The sequence below is a fragment of the Heterocephalus glaber genome, unplaced genomic scaffold (genome assembly GCF_053883595.1).
Source record: "Heterocephalus glaber isolate CG9 unplaced genomic scaffold, H.glaber_assembly_v1.0 deba00001067, whole genome shotgun sequence".
NCBI classification, from domain to species: Eukaryota; Metazoa; Chordata; class Mammalia; order Rodentia; family Bathyergidae; genus Heterocephalus; species Heterocephalus glaber.
The window spans coordinates 1462370-1479920 of record NW_028258187.1 but is presented as its reverse complement, the minus strand read 5'-3'; the positions used below and the strand labels follow the sequence as shown (position 1 = coordinate 1479920).

Below are 17551 nucleotides of genomic sequence, written 5' to 3'. Positions count from 1 at the left end.
TGAGCTGGAGCTGGGAGGCTTCTGCTCATCTGAGTACTCAGCACGAGCTGCTGCTCCAAGGAACATCCTGCAGAAGACCTTGTGTGACAGGAGGAAGCACCAAGCTCGCTTCCGGGAGGAGACCATGAAGTCTAAGGGTAAGCAGCTCACAGTCTTTGGGCCAGGCTGTGCAGCTCTAAGATTCTTTTTTTTGGTACCAGGGATCGAACTTGGGACCTTGCACTTGTGAGGCAGGTGGTAGAACCACTAAGCTACATCCCTGGCCCTCTTAAGTATTACTTGGAAATAACAAAAGCTAATGAAAAACAGCAATTAAATCAGGAAGCCAAAATCTTGGCCTGGGGATTTAGCTCAGTGGTGCCGTATGTGCCTCACAAGCGCAAGGTCCCAAGTTTGATCCCTGTACAGAAAAAAAAACAAAAAAAACCCCCACTGTAATTATTTTATCACTAAAAACTGAATGGGATACCCTTTCTTTACAATCACTATGTAACAGACACCCTAACTATTAGTTGTAATCTTTTATTTAATGCCATCAATATTTTCTTTCCTCAAAATGATCTCTAACATAGCCAGTCACCAAAGATGATATATTATATGGTTCCACTTACACGAGATGCCCAGAATAGGCAAAGTAAGTTAGTGCTTGCCCAGGGCTAGGAATGGCAGGGGTGGGGTGGAGAGAAAAGAGCAACTGCTATGAGCACAGGGTTCCTTTCAGGTGATGAAAATGTCCTCAAATCTATAATGGGGGAGGGTAAAACTGTCAGTGTGCTAAGAAACACTGAAATGTACACTTTAAATTGGTGAATTTTATGGTAGATAAGTTACATATCTATGAAGTGGTTATAAAAATAATCCTACACAAAGTATCTGTTAATGATTTTTAAAAGATGAAAATATGGTCATTAAAAATAAAAACTTGTGAGTTTTATATCATTTCATAGGCATCCCTATATACTTTCGACACGGGTGAGAGCCATTTCCCAATATAAAATTATGTCTCTTGTAACAAAAAGTTTATGATGTAGGGCCGGCAAAGTAGTTCAGTGGTAGAGCATTTTGCCTAGCATGCTTGAGGCCATGGGTATAATCACCAGCACCACACACAAAAAAGTATGATCTGCATAACATAAAGTAACCAAAACTACTAAAATGACATAGTTCATCATAATTCTTGCCATACTCAAGAGGACAACATTCTGAAGAGATGAAACATGATCACCTAACAATTGTGGAAAAGCCACCGGAATCACAACAAATCTGCTATGTGTTTCTGTTTGTTCCTTCCGTCTACCAACACAAATAACAGACCATCCCTTCAGTACAGCCTCAGAGCCCCCTCTCGCCTTGGACCTGCAGTCACAATTACATTTCTGCTACCTCAGTAATGGATGTCTTTATCAGACTTGCTGCAAATGAATGAGAAACTGTCAGTTTGTGAAATTTTTATGAACACTCTCCTTAACTCCTAAAATGTTATCTTTTACCTCCTATCCAGGCATGGAAACATCAAAGGGACTGCAGCAGTGTGGACAGAGCTCGGCTGACCAGTGTCCTGAGATACAGGCCTGCCCAGCTTCTCAGGGCCAGAGTGAAACTGGATCTTCAGCTACACAGTGAGAGTGTGACACCCCACACCTAAGGCTCCTTTCTGACCATAAATGCCAAGACTTTATGATTCTGTACTTAGAAAGCTGACTTAACAATGGATAAATAAAATCTCCTACTCCCTATTTACATAAACAGCTAAGATGCTAATCTTGTCTCAGCACAAGGGGAGTATTTCAGCTTCCATTCACTGAGCCTTCTATTCAGCTCTGCCCACACTGCAGACATTTCTCTGAACCAGGAAACAGACTTTATTTGGCAGGACCCTAAGCACCAAAATATTTAAAGGAACTGTTTACTTCAAAAAGTTTTAAAGATGAGGAAAAAGGAGGTAGCAAGGAAATGTTTTACAGTGCAGCCCAACAGCCGCACTGCAGCGGTCAATGACACGAAGGCACTGCGCGTCCCCTCTGGACTCCACCAAGGGCCTATGGAAGCTATCAGGACAAAGCAAGGCTTAAAGACATCTAGATGAAGTACAACCCTGGACTTTTGACAGTGAAGGTGCAATCCAAACTAAACACTGCAGGAATTTTTTAAAGGGTGGAAAAGATCACACAGGACTAAATATTAAGGGGATAAATCCGATTTGCACGTGTGCTAAGTAATGTTAATGTCTGTAACAGATAAAGTACTTTTTATAAAGGAATATCGCTGAAAGATATAAGAAAACTTACTTGGCTCTAGCTTCTTCAGGTCCTCCAGTTTAAATTCTTCTTGGGACTGTGTAGACTAAATTAAAAATATGTATATTACATCTTTGATTACAAAGATTTCAATATGTTTTAAATAGCAAGAACCAAATATTCAAAATGAAATCTATTTTTTGTTTTCAAATAGCAAAATAAAAAGTCCCAAACTGGTTTTTGTTTGCTTTTACATTCTTAGAACATTCAGGCTAAAAGTAATAGAGAAATTTAAAGTCATATCTTTTATTTCTACAGTTCACAAAATATGAACTACATAATTTGACTCTCAACTGATAAATTTCTGTTGTTATAAAACATTTCTGAGACAACACTGCTTTCAGCACAAATACCTAATGTCTTTTTAGAATAATTTATTTTGTCTTGTAGTAGAAAGAAAGGAAAAACTACTTACCTGTAAAGCTGCACTTCTCAATTCTAAGCATGCTGCAATTTTGCCTATGGTTTTCTGTTGGGAAAAAAAATGCTATAAATTATTATAATTGTCAGTTGTTAAAATCAAGGTAATGTCTCACTGAGGAGACCTAGCCAGGCACAGTGTAGCATGTGCCTTAGTCCCAGCTGTTTGAGGCCACGCCGGAAACTGGAAAACAGCAAGATCCTATTTCAAAAAGTAAATAAATAAATAAGGGTTGAGGAGAATAGCCCAGATTCAGAGCACTTGCCTAACAAGTGTGAGCCCCTGGGTTCAATCTCTAGCACCAAAAGAAAAGAAAAGAAAAGAAAAGAAAGAGATCCATAACTGTCCTAAATAAGTTAAATTATATTTCTTTTTAGCATCTTGCAGACTTTAAAAAAAGAGGAGGCAAAGGACAGAGATGCAGGAAAGTGAGTATGTATTCTCTCCTAACGTAACATCCCACAACTAATTCTGAATCAAGTCTGCTTTCTGAGAGCTTTGGCTGTGATTTAAAGGGCACCAAATATAGCCATTATGAAAAATGGTATGGAGGTTCTTCAGAAAACTAAAAACAGAACTTCCCATAGGATCCTGATTCCATCCTGCTTAATCCAGAGCTTCGGGCAATACAGCCAGCGTGTTCCAGGGACTCTGCCTATGGACAGCTTAATCAGCTTCGGCCCCCCAGCAACAGATGAATGGAAAAAGAAATCACAGCAGAGTATTACTCAGCCGTACAAAGCAAGCCCGTCATTCGCCACCGCTGGGACAGAACTGGAGCAGATTATGCCAAGTGAAATACACCAAATGTAGAAAACATTGCCTGACCTCACTCGTGCAGAACACAAAAAAAGTTGAACTCATAAAAACAGAGCAGAATATCGGCCACCTGAGGCAGGAAAGAGGCACAGGTGGCTAACTATGGACAACAGTAATGTGCTACACAGTTTGAAAATCTACAAGAAAGGATTTTAAAGGTTTTACCATAAAGAAATGGTAAATGTTTGAGTAGGTATGTTCAACTTGACTTAAACATTACACAACGTATGCATTACCCAAACATCACACCATCCCATTAATAAGTACAATTTTTATGTTTCAGTTAAAACCTAGTTTAAAAACAGAGAAAATTAAGAGAGGACATGGAAAGGGTTTCTTAATAACATTTCCCACCCAGCTTCATCTTCTCTCTTCTGTAAAGCCTGAAACGCACTAGAAGACTTAAAATATCTGAAGGTCAGCATCATGGTATAATTTAATTTTGACTTAAGATCGACCCTGACTTGTTTAAATACCGAAGTAATAATACTAAGTATTTATTTATTTATTTTTTGGGTACTGGGGATCGAACTCGGGACCTTTCATTTTTGAGGCAGGCAATGGAACCACTGAGCTAAATCCCAGGCCCAATACTAAGTATTTATGATGAAGCACATGGCAAAGTTTACAGTCAGATCTGTTTAGTGAGTTATAAAGTGACTATAAATGACAGGACATAGTCACTGCCTTTATGACTTTGTGTTCTATCACGTGAGGCAACATACAGAAAGAATCACTAAAATTCAACAGCAAAGAAAGATACTCAATTCTGTAAGGTTCAGCGAAGTAAACCCAAGGTTCAGTAAAGAAACAGAATAAGAGCTGTATTAGGAAACCTTAAAGATGGCGTGTGTATGTGGTGGTAGAGGGGTTGTTCTAGAATGAAAGAATTTTGCAAATTGTCATGCCTCAGCTGTCTAAAGTCCCAACGGGAAGCAGAGGGAAAGGAGTTGAGAAGAGGGGCTAGGGTCTCACCCTGAAATGGATCCTCAGCGCCTAGCTGAGGAATCTGGGGTTACTGTGCCCCGACAAGTTACAATGAAGGTTTCTGTTCAGGACTCGCTCAGGTCTGCCCTTCAGGAAGACTGCTGTGCTGTGCCTGCTGGCCCACACCTGCAATCCCAGCAAACTGGGAGGTTGAAGCAGGATTCCAAGTTCAAGCCCAGCCATCGTAACTCAGCAGGACCCTGTCTCAAAATAAAAATAAAAAAGTGCTAAAGATGTAGCTCAGTGCAAAGACCCTGGGTTCAATCCCTAGTATGGCCCTCCTCTCCCCAAAAAGCATTCACAGGTTGCAACAGAAAAAAGGGGAAAACAAACAAAGGGCAAAATCAGGTTATTTCAAGTGTTCACATGACTGGGGGAAATGAAAAGGAGATTCATAAAAGAAATTCTCAAGGACAGCTGAATTATATCCATCAAGACTTACATCTGTCCCAGAAAAAGCATTTCTGAAGTTCCTACAGGAATGAGGTGTGTGTGTGTGTGTGCACTGTTTGGAACGCCTGTGTGATGCAATATTCTGGGATGTTTTTCGAAATGTACACATGACCTACAAACGTTCAGTAGGCTGGATTAGGTGGTTTCTCTGGCTGATTTTCTTTGGAAAGTGAGTGGAGAGCAAAGAGGAACGGCAAGGATTACCCTCCTGAGGACTCAGGCAAGCAAGCGCTGCACAACCAGCAGCAGGATGGCAATCCCAAAGAGCCTACTGCTGACTTAGATCCACCCTGTCCCGCCAAGGAACCAGACACAGGCTTCACCATCTCCACAATCCTTAGACATCCTCCTCGGTCCTAACATGAAAGTTTAGAGGGCTGGGGATTTAGCTCAGTGGCTTCGCTGCCTGCTGCGCAAGCGCAAGGATCTGAGTTTGATCCCTGGTACCAAAAAAAAAAAGTAACAATAAGTGCTCTCTCGGGCCAGGGATTTGGCTCAGTGGTTTCGCTGCCTGCTGCACAAGCGCAAGGACCCGAGTTTGATACCCGGTACCAAAAAAAGAAAGTTTAGAAACATCTTGTTTTATTCTGAAATTTATGTTTGGAAATTGCATTTATACACACTAACTGCAAAAGGATTCAAGAAACTCATAAATGTATTCACCCTCTTACATAGCTACTGTGTAGAGAGCAGCAATAGCCTTTGCTAGACACTATGGAATATCCCCAAATCACTGTTGCTTAGGAATACCACTCAGCTCTGACCAAGCTAGTAAAGAGTTGTAAGCATAAATAATAACAGCAATGAGTGACCATGGAGTACTTACAAAGTGACAGCCCTCCTCAGTGATTTATAAACATTCTTTCAGTAGTCCTCCCTACAGCCCTGTCAACCACCACCACTTACACGTGTGCAAAACCGAAGCACGGAGAAGTCACGTCACACACCCGGGCATCAGGCCTTCCACACAACATAGCTCCACATGCACACTAAGAGTAAGGCCCCTGAGCTGTAACTGCTATGTTCTCCTCATCAGAACTGTGCCTGCTCCGAGATACATGAATGATTAGCCTTTAAAAACAGTACACTTCTCTTCCTTCTTTATTACAGAGTCCATTTGATTTCATTCTTTTAACATTTAAGATAAGAGTGTTGCAGATTAGTAACTATGAGGCCACTGATATTCAAGCTAAGCAGAAGCAACAGCTTTTTGACAGCAACGTACTAAACTATGGCAAAATACCAAGAGGCATTATTCATAACTATTTTAAGGGACCACACCCAAGCTCAGTATTAAAAGAGTGAAACACTATCACGTCAGCTGTGGCAGTGACTTTTAATACATGTAGAATCTATTGATGTCAAAATCAAATGCCTGCCACTGAAATAGTTTCACCTTTTGTAGTATGGTTCAGAAAATGATTGAGGAACAGTCGCATGTGCTAGAGTGTAAGTACTGCCAACTAACAGGCCTTAACACTAAGCACTGAAGGTAAAGGATGTTTAATTTTAGGAAGACTTCAAGAAAGTTCAAGGAAAAGATGGAATAAAAATGGACAATAAAAAGGCTAATTTAATTTTGCTGAAATGTACCAAATTTATATAAGGAAAAATCAATGTAAAAATATATAAAAAGAACCACAGTTTCACTTAATCTGGGCTTAATTTTTCATAGGTAAACAGCCAGTTCTCTTGCCTACCTGGGGGAAAGGAGGGGAGACTGAGGACCCCATAAAACACAGCACAAGCACCTAGTGCCAAGATTCTCACTACTATCACATCTGACTCAAAACGGAAAACTGTCTAAGCGTCATGAGACAGGAAGTTCTTTTCTGTCCAGAAATTTACAGGAGAAAATCTACTACCACGAGGCAGGGAACTCAGTGGAATGGAAGCTTCTGGCAGCTTTTTGCTGCTACTGAACTGAGTTTTTATAATGACAGAACTACTGAGAACTGAGACTAGAGCTAAGTGAACTAATCATGAGGAGGATGAAATAAGAATCTGGTATTATTTTAAACCAGAAATTTTTTGAAATAGTAAGAATAAAAATACATGTGAAGTTTTTACACTGTCCAATACCAACTCATTTGGCTTAGAGAGAAGAGTAGTTCTGTTATAGAGTTCTTTAGATTTAAAATAAATGTTATTCCTATGTAAATTAGGACTTTATCTTAAAATAATCACTAATAAATATCAATAACCTAAGATCCAACAATCCATTTATTCATCAAATATTCTGAGACCTCTATGTAAGGTAGACAGTAAAAAGCTGCATTAAAAAAGCACTTTAGAAATATGATTGGTTTTTTTTAGAAGAAAAATCTATCAAAGTCCCACAAATTATTAAATGGTTGGCATAATTCTAAATCCTGTCATTGCTACCAAAACACTGAAAACAGTGAAAGTATAGCATACATAATTTAAAATAGAAAACATAAACAGTTTTGCTGAAGAAAATACGATTGACTTTTTCCCCAGCTAATGTACCAGGCGTAGCATTCAGCATTTTCAATTCTGCAGATCCAGCAGTGTGCACAAATCTCCCGAATTATGTCCAAGCGACTCTGGACTCGATGAGACGTTATGCAAAGGGAGGAAGGGGGCGGGATGTCCAAAAGCAACCCCCAAACTGCTGCACACCCAAATGTTTCAGAATATTCAACACACACACTAGCATGGGGAAAGCAGGGAGAGGTCACAAACTCCTGAACTGACAGCTGATCATTTTCAGAACCACTACTCCCCAGAGTGCGTCTGAAGATCTTTATTTCCTGATTATCACTAACTTGGGGCCCCTGAACACTTTTTCCCTGTGAGAGGCCTGTGAGCCTGTGTGGCGGTTTCGGTCGGTTGTGGATGTCCCATTTGTAGTTTTAAAGAAAACACAACTTTTAAATGCACCCAACTTGCCTTCTGCCCATCATACAGTACAGAACAGCCCAAGTACTCCCCCAAGACCGAGGAACAAACTGGCCTGGCCCTGTCTCTCAAGTCAGCCAGGTAGCCGGCGGGCATCATGCACACCATGGAGGGTGACCAGAAGGTGTGGACCACACTGAAGGCAGAAGGCAGGAGAGGTCTGTTTGGGGAGAGCTCCTTTTGAGGCCCCTTGTGGTTCTCTGCCCCCTGGTTTCACACATAAAGAAACAGGCCTAGGCCAGAGGCAGGAGGCAGACTCTGCTGACTCCAGCTCCCACTCGCTCCGCTGGGTCATGATGCTTCCAGGCTCTCTGGGAGTGCAAACTCTCGGCTTTTTGTTTGTTTCTGTCAGTTGAGCCAAGGTCCACGTGGTGCAGGCTGGCCTCAAACTCTTGGCCACCTGCCTGCCTCAGAGTACCAAGTACTGGAATAACAGGTATGTGCCACCAGGCCCTGCTAGGGGTCCTTTTAGCACTGAGAAGCTGTGGGACAGCAGTAGATTTATAAAGAACAAGCAGCACTATCAAACATTTTCAAGAAAATTAAGAAAAAGGTTAACTTTTTTCTCTTTACTCTAATCATAATGCAAGGCTCACTTATTTGTGTGTGTATGTATAATTTTATTGTTATGTTTTAGGAGGTCAAATCACTTTCCACTTGAGGTCTTACAGCTCACAAGTCTTGTTCCTAAGCAACAGATATTGCAGATAAAGCACAGAAGTAACTCAAGGCAAACAGGTGAATAAAACATGGAGTCATTCAAAAATCAGGAGCTTCTTGTAGACAAACAACAGACTCACTACTGAGAGACAAATTAGGGAAACAATTCCTTTCACAATAGCATCCAAAAAAAAAGAAGTGTCTAGGAATCAATCTAACAAAGGAAGCAAAAGACATCTACACTGAGATTCCACCTCACCCCAGAAAGAGTGGCTGCTATCAAGAAATCAACCAATAACAAATGCTGGTGGGGCTGTGGGGAGAAAGGAACCCTGCTCCACTGCTGGTGGGAGTGCAGACTGGTGCAACCACTGTGGAAATCAGTATGGAGATACCTCAAAGAACTAGGGCTGGAGGTCCCATTTGACCCAGCTATTCCACTGCTGGGGATCTTCCCCAAAGAATTAAAAGAATCATACCACAGCGATATATGTGCACCCATGTTTATAGCGGCACAGTTTGTAATAGCTAAAGCTTGGAAACAGCCCAAGTGCCCATCAATTGGAGACTGGATAAAGAAGATGTGATTTTTAAAAATAAAATGGAGCACACTACTCAGCCAAAAAGAATGAGAAACTAGAGACATTTATAGCTAAATGGATGCACACTGAGGCAATACTCTTAAGTGAAATTAATAGGACACACATGTATAAATACTGAATAGTTTCTCTAGTGTGAGAAACTGAAAGTGTAAATAAGGATTACAATGTATAAGTGATAATGTGAAATAGGAAGAAAAGGTCTAAAGGGGAAAGGGAAGTGGGAGGGGTAGGAGAAAGTAAAGAAAGGAAAGGAAAAAATATGAGAAAAGGGAAAAAATGGAAACAAAGTCTTTGTAAATAGGGAGGGGTGGAGGGGGTGAAGGGTGCACAGGGAACGGGGAAAAAATAAGAACTAAGATGCATCATGTACAGGTACAAGATCCCAATGACAAACGTAACTATATTGTATACCTAAAATGTACCAATAAACTTAATAAAATAAATAAATAAACCTCTCTTTCTTTAAAAACAATATGGAGTCATTAAAATTTTTTAAAAATTTCTTAAGTTTTCGCTGTTTCCATATTCATAACACACTCTATAAACTATTAATCTGTATCTGAGGATTTCTGAGATTCTGTTTATCAAAATTTAGGTATTTTAAGTCCCAAATCTGTGATGCCAGCTGATCACTTCCTAATCAATTCACACACAAACCTTACAGAGGTGACTGAGTGTACAATCCAGCGGTGGCGAACTCACGGCATGCATGCCGCAGCAGGCAGCCACAGCCCTCTCTGTTAGCATGTGAGCCAAGTGTCCCCCCAGCAGCCAAGCTCGGATAACAGTTGTTTTTCTAAACAAAACCTCAGTATTAAGGTTTAACTGCAATGTTAGCACTTGCAATAAATAAGTGGGTTTGGGGTTGTAGTTTGGGCACTTGGGCTCTAAAAGTTTCGCCATCACTGGTCTATATATATAGCCTGTTTCCTTCCTTAAGTAAGTCAGTTGCTTTCTCTATGCTAATTATTTTCCAGGGCTAAAATTGCAATTAGATTTAGCTATGTGGACATTAGCAATTATTAAGGGAAAAAGAAAAATAGCCTTTTAAATTGTAGCAACATGACTTTTTAAGAAATACAAAACAAAGTGTGCAACTTGAAGTAAGAGCCTAAATATTTTTAAAAATGCAAATATACTAATTTGAGCAAGAAATATGGCTAATTCTGATCTTTGGGGGCTTTTTCTTCCCAAACTCCTGTTAACCATGAGTCAATGAGATGAGATCGGGCACATTCAGAGTGGTATGGCCGTAGGCTACTATGAGTCAGTGAACGAGAGTCTATAAGCAGGGCCGGGGATTTGGCTCAGTGTCACTGCACCTGCCTCGCAAGGTCCTGAGCTCTATCCCCGGTACCCCCCTCAAAAAAAAAAGCCTATGAGCTAAACAATTATTTTTTAGGCTTGAGATGTGGGAAAGGTTAAGACATTTTTTTCACTATCTACTAGATGAAAGCTGACTTAACATGAGCTGGTTGGAGCCAGGATAAAATGGGAATTGTTTCCTCTCATTTCCTCTCACTCTTTTTGAATAGTTTCTTTAAAATAGCCCATTTTTCATAATCTCTAACAGTTCAAGGAATTAACCCAACACACAAAAGTTTTAATTCAAGGAGAAAACACCACTGAAATATTTTGCAACCTTGTACATTTATTTTGCTGATGGATTTGTATGCCAAATTCTTTTTTTTTTGGTACCGGGGGATCGAACTTGGATCCTACCGCTTGCAAGGCAGGTGGCAGAACCACTGAGCTAAATCCCCGGCCCCTGTATGCCAAATTCTTAACTAACTTTTTTCAGTGATTTTATTGGTTTGTTAGGTTTGGCTGGTGTGGGGTTGTTGGTTAGTTTTGAGAGGAAGTAGATAAAGAGTTTAGAAAGTTCAGAGTAAGTAAGTGTTGAGGTGGGATGCAATTATTCACAGTCCTTCTGTTTTCCTAAGGGAGCTCACACTGCAGGTTCCCTCCTCCAGCCAAGTGGATGGTCTCCACTAGAGTTAAGCAAAGCCTCAAAGGCTGAGGAAAGAAATTCATTAAGTAGTAAATTATACAGTATCTCCAATGAAAACTTAACGTCAGACTAAGCATAATCAACATGGTTCATTTTTGTTTGTTCTGTTTTGACTTATTCGTAACAGGTTGTTTTGGTTTATTTTTTGCATAACAGACGGACCCTTTTCATTTGGAATTGGCTGTATCTAGAGATTACTTTATGGTACCTTTTGTTCTTCTGTGAATTCAGAATTATTGTGTTGAGCTTGGGCCTCTTTTTGTAGATGTCTTGCTAATCTGTAAGAAAAAAACATTCTTTAGAATTGAAAGAAAGCAAACTATCTCAACTGCAACAATGTAAAAAAAATTTAAATCTTTTTAAAGACAGTAAAGTACGGGGGCAAGGATTTAACTCAGTGGTTCCACAGCCTGCCTCAAGGGCTTGAGTTCCATCCCTGGTACCAAAGAAAAAAAGAGTACAGCAATATTTTGTTCTGTTTTCAAAGTAGAAATCTACATTACCGTTAGAATCAAATTCTTTATGCAACCATGATGAAAATAAGATATAATACTTTTCATCCCATTTCAGTGGGACAGATTTCAGCTCTAGGTAGTAAAAACAGAATCTTAGAGCTGGAAGGAACTCAAAGGGGATCTAATCCAACTTGCTCTAGCATGCACAAATTTCTTCCATAATTAGCCAATAAGTACTTGTCCAGATTCTGTTTAAAGACTGCCAGTGAGTACCAATAATAGTAACAACTAGAAGAATTTTATCCATTTATCATCAATTTTCTGGTAAGATTGGTGCAAACCCAAATTACAGACATGACAAAGTAATGATACTCTTATCAAAATACACTTCTGAAAACTTTTATTTCATTAAGTTTATTGGTACATTTTACGTATACAATAGTTACATTCATCACTGGGATCTTGTAACTTTACATGATGTATCTTATCTTGGTTCTTATTTTTTCCCCATTCCCCTCCCCTTCCTTCACCCCCTCCACCCTTCCCTATTTACAAAGACTTTGTTTCCATTTTTTTCCTTTTCTCATAGTTTTTCCTTTACCTTCTTTCCTTTCCCCTACCCCTCCCACTTCCCCTACTCCTTTAGACCTTTTCTTCCTATTTCACAATATCAATTACACATTTTGATCCTTATTTACACTTTTAGTTTGAAAACGTTTTTTTGAAAATTAAAAAGTTCTCCACTAATTAGAAGTAGAAAGCAGGACTTGCCCAATTACCATTGATAGATTTCCCTCCAATTTAGGGTGGCTGCTGTATATAATAGCTACCTTCTTTCCAACACAATCCTACTCCCACCAAGAGTAACCTGACGCTTGCTCTCCTCCTGGCAACTAGTGACGTCACAGGCTCCTCCACTCCCTAGCCACTACCTCACTCAAGTACCTCAGCTCCTGGAAGCCCCTATATAAAAGGCACTTGCTGTCCTGGCCATATTGCTTTTGTCTCTCCTTTGTTCAGAGACAACCTGGCAGATCTGTTCCCCTAATAAAGGTTTGTTGTGGCCTGGTCTGGTCTTGTTTTTCGGTCTTTTACCTGACAATCATCATGCTTAAAAATAGCAGGTAAGCTTTGGGTGAGTTTTAAAGCATGGATCTATGTTATTAATCCAAGGTCAACAGTGAGGGTCCAAAGCTATTTCTAAGGCAACAAAAACCAAAGGCCTCTTACAAACAATCAATAAAGACTCTTACAGATAATCAATAAAAAGCCAATTTTGGCAAAATTTGAATAAACATTTCTCCAAATATGTATGAAAATGTCCAATAAGCACATGAGAAGATGCTCAACATCCTTAGTCATTTTGGAAATGTGTGTCAAAACTGTTAGATACCACTTCACATCCACATGATGGAAATAATTTTAAAACTAAAACAGGGAGAAAATAAGGAGTGTTGGTGAGAATGACAAGAGTTGGAACCCTCATACATTGCTGATGGGAATGCAAAATGGTGCAACCTACTATGGAATCAAACTCAGAGAATATAACTCAGAGAACTGAAAATACAAATTCATACAAAATATCTGTACACAAATGCTTACAGAAGCATTATTCATAACAGCCTGAAAGAGGAAGCAATTAAAATATCTTCCAACTGATGAATAGATAAACAAAATGTGATATATCCATCCAATGGAATATTATATAGTCATAAAGTGAATAAAATTCAGACAACATGCTATAATATGAACTTCAAAAACATTATGCCAAGTAAAAGAAGCCAGATGCAATAGATTATGTATGACTCCATTTACATGAAGTGTCCAGAATAAGTAAATCCAGAGATAGAAAGTGCATTAATGGTTGCCTGGAGATGGAGGAATATGGAGTGGCTGATACTAGGTATGGGGTTTCCTTTGGGGATGATGCAATGTTTGGGAATTAAAATCGAGGATGGTTGCACACATTGTGAATACACTAAAATAAACTGAGTTACCTATTCAAAACTGAGTTTTATGTTATATGATATTTATCTCAATAAAAAACTGCAGGGGGGATGAGCCAGGGATTTAGCTCAGTGGTTCTGCCTTCTGCCTCGCAAGCCCAAGGTCCCGAGTTTGATCCCCAGTACCAAAAAAAAAAAAAAAAAAAAAAAAAACTGCAGGGGGAAAAACTGGCAAAAGAATTTGAAAATAAAACTCCCAAGGGCCGGGGATTTAGCTCAGTGGTTTTGCCGCCTGCTGCACAAGTGCAAGGACCCGAGTTCAATCTTCGGTACCATAAATAAATAAATAAATAGATAGATAGATAGATAGATAGATAGATAGATAAATAAAACTCCCAAGCATATTACGCTATCCTGGGTAGGCAATGAGGACAGAAATACAAAAGGAAGCAAGTGTAAGCGCCACCTTTTCTACCAGGACACTTTAAGAGGTTAGTTCTTCATGTTTCCAAACATGAGTACCAAAGGAGTTATATTCTGTCATATCTTTAAGGATCAGGCATTATTCTTGATCACTTCTACCCAATTCATGAAATGTCTGCATCCCTTATCATAAAGCAAGAAATTTCAACAAAAAATCATTTGCTAGGATAGTGTCATCATGTTACATATCAAATCGCTTCTATCCATTAATATCTTTTCTCCCAAAGCTGAAAACCTCGTAATATTTTCCCCTAAAATTTCATAGATTCACTTTTTGTAAATTCTGTACAAGAAACAAATATGGCCATTGTCCTTGCTCTGGATTTTCTTTTGTAACTCTTGCTGAGCTCCACCTATATGGGGTGCTTTGTTGGGACTCATTAACCTATGTCCTTAGCAATGTCTACCTTATACCCATGAACTCAAGGGAATTTGTAGTGTGACAGCTTCTACACATAATTCGTTAACAGTGGTTATCAACGTAAGCAGGGTTAATGTCAGAAGAAAAAGTATAGCTCTAAACTCCTGCCCAAATGCTCATCAGTAGAAAGCATGCTAAATTTGAACAGAATCCTGTTTTCAAAATTTAGGCAATAGATTGGAAGGTTGCAAAATAAAGGATCTCTCTCCAGAATATATAAAGTACCCTTACAACTCAATAGGTGAGAGATAGGCCAGAGATTTAGCTCAGCAGTTTCGCCGCCTGCTGCGCAAGCACAAGGACCCGAGTTCGATCCCCGGTACCAAAAAAAAAAAATAGGTGAGAGATAATTCAATTAAACATAGGCAAAAGATCTGAAAAGACACTTCACAAATAAGATTTACAGAGTTCCCTCTGCATATGAAAATACTCAGCATCATCAGTCATGAGAGAAATGTAAATTAAAGCTGCAGTGAGGCACACTATAAACTTACTTGGAATGCCCATGATCAAAAAGACACTAACATATGTCGGCCACATGGAGAGACAGGGACCCTCACACTGCTGCAGAAACATAGAACAGCATACTCAATTTGGACAACTGGACAGTTTTTTTAAAGAATTTAACATATGACCCAGCGATTCCACTTAGATATCTACCAAGGGAAATGAAACTGTCCATATAAAGAGTTGTATGTGAATGCTCAGGGCAGTGTTACTGATAATAATCAGAACTCCAGATGTCCAGCACTAATGAATGAACAAGTCAAACGTGCTGCAGCCATACAGAGTAACAGTATTCACCAACGAGGAGGGAAAAAGTCTGCGCCAGCCTCACAAGTGCAAGGTCCTGAGTTCGATCCCCAGTACCAAGGAAAAAAAGAAAAGAAAAAGGGAAAAAGTACTTATGCATGCTATAACGTGGATGGAACTTAAAAACACTATGCTAACTGGAAAAAGCCAAATGGAAAAGATCACATATGGGTGATTCAAATTACACAAAATGTCCAGAAGTCAACATTACAGAGAAAGCATGGAGATCGGGGGCTCTCCGGGGCTAGCATGGGGATGGGGAGTGATCACAAATGGGCCTAGCCGTCTTCTGGAGTTGAAGGAAATGTTCTGAAATTTGATTGTGGTGATGCTTCTGCAACTAGGTAAATTAAGTAAAAAATCATTAAATTATACATGCAAAATGGATGAATGTTGTTATATAAAAATTATACCTTGAGAGAATTGTTTAAAAAACGTTTCACCTAGGCAAAAAAATTAATGTTCCTAAGTCCACCAAAGCTTGTACCATTTCAAGACAAAGTGAGACCCAATTCTGTCCACTGAAGGGAAATTTACCTGATCTGGATATCAGATAAGCAAACAACAGGTGAGAAACCTGTCAAATATTTTTCTCCGGAGACCCCTCCCTCTTACCCTACGGATCCCTACAGGCAAAGGGGCCATCCCTAAGGGATCCAACACACTGTGAGCACATCACCAAGTCAGCCACCTTCCAGACACAGGAGTCAGCACTTCTCAAACTCCACAGTGAAGGGCCCGTTTTCCTGCCAGTCAGTTCCAGGATAATACAAATACAGTTTTAAATTATAACTACAAATGTCGCGATGCCAAGTAGCTGCAAAGTCTCAAACTGTTGGTTCTGGAGGCCTTTATCTTAGAAACCAGCTCTGAGCCACGGGCCACACTGAAGGCAGCACAGCTATAAAGCACTGCAAAGATGTCTGAAAGCAGCGCTGACCCATCTTCAGTCACCCTTGCCTTTAATACGTATTTCTGGAGCACCTGTGTGCTCGAGAAATACGTCAGGATTGATTCTGCAAAATGCCTGACTCGGAACAACAGCTCCCACTGCAGTCTACCACAGGTGAGGAGTGGCATTCGCCCAGGGAGCCACAAAAGGCACCCTGCTGAATGGAGATACTTTTTAACCAGTTCGTGTGTATTTTGGGTAACAATTTTAATTTGACATATTCTCTTTAAGTGTTCCAATAGCATTTTGGCATCAGTTCCTTTTCTTTTTTTTTTTTTGGTACTGGGAATCGAACTCAGGTCCTTGTGCTTGTGCAGCAGGCGGTGAAATCACTGAGTTAAATCCCCGGCCCTGGCATCAGTTCCTTAATACTTCTACTGAACCCCCCTGAATTCATCCAATCAGTGAATACGGTAACTACATAATTCTAAATAAAAAGCGTGTTTTGACAGCACAGCGCTACTCTGGTCAGCAGAGTGGACAGCAAAGAACAGAACAGACACCACTCCCCACTCTGCCCTCAAGGAGCTTACATTCCAGCCGGGGAGAGGGAGAGAGACAGCCACACAGTTTCAGACTGTCAGATTGCATAGTAAACAAATGATGGAGGGGTTGTGCCAGACCGAGCTACAGGAAGTTGGGACTGACAGGAGGCTTGGCAATTTCAAACAGGGTGGCCAGAGGGTCTTGGTTGAAAAAATGATATTTAGGCCGGGGATATAGCTCGGTGGTGCCGCACCTGCCTAGCAAGCACAAGGTCCTGAGTTCGCAAAAAAAAAGAAAAGAAAAAAGATATTTGAACACAGACCCAAAGGAGGCAACCAAATGACCCAAGCTGATAGATAATGGGGGGAAGAATGTTCCAGAAAAAATACAAAGCCCCAAAGCAGAAGCAATGCTTCGGGAAAAAGCAAGGAGTATGGAACATTTACTTTTCAGACTTCAGGAACTGCAATAGCTGTTAAGTTTGAAATGTTCCATTAAACTCCAGTGCTTGGAGGGCAGAAATCAGGTTTATTCTTCTGTTCCTGTTCTCCCTTGCTCAGTGATAAAACTGTGCAAGTCACAGTACTCTTACATTCTGACAGCACGGCTCTGAGATGTTCCGAGCATAAAGACACAGCCCACAGTCGGAAATCTCCATCCTGTGAAGTCCTCCTCCTTCACCCTCCACACAAAGTCCCTAACAAACCGTTGTCAGTAACTGCCGGCATTGACAGTGACCTCCAGCTGGTCTTAGCTGCGGCCTTTCCTCCAAACAGCTCTTTCAAATACATATGGAAATTCACCTTCATTCCCCAGTATATTA

General features: G+C 40.1%; 1 protein-coding gene across 2 annotated transcripts in view; it reads right to left on the bottom strand.

The window, feature by feature from the left end:
- Aida (axin interactor, dorsalization associated) overlaps positions 1 to 17551 on the bottom strand; it is a 35658-nt gene that overhangs the window by 15661 nt on the left and 2446 nt on the right. Inside the window, exons 2-4 of one of the 2 annotated variants that reach the window (XM_004867417.3) lie at positions 11381 to 11450; positions 2713 to 2766; positions 2289 to 2343 (exon numbers count right to left, since the gene is read on the bottom strand). In XM_004867417.3, coding sequence (XP_004867474.1) covers positions 2289 to 2343; positions 2713 to 2766; positions 11381 to 11450 — 179 coding nt within the window. Of the gene's footprint in view, positions 1 to 2288; positions 2344 to 2712; positions 2785 to 11380; positions 11451 to 17551 lie in introns of both variants that reach the window. The other variant, XM_021246425.2, reaches the window with a different exon arrangement.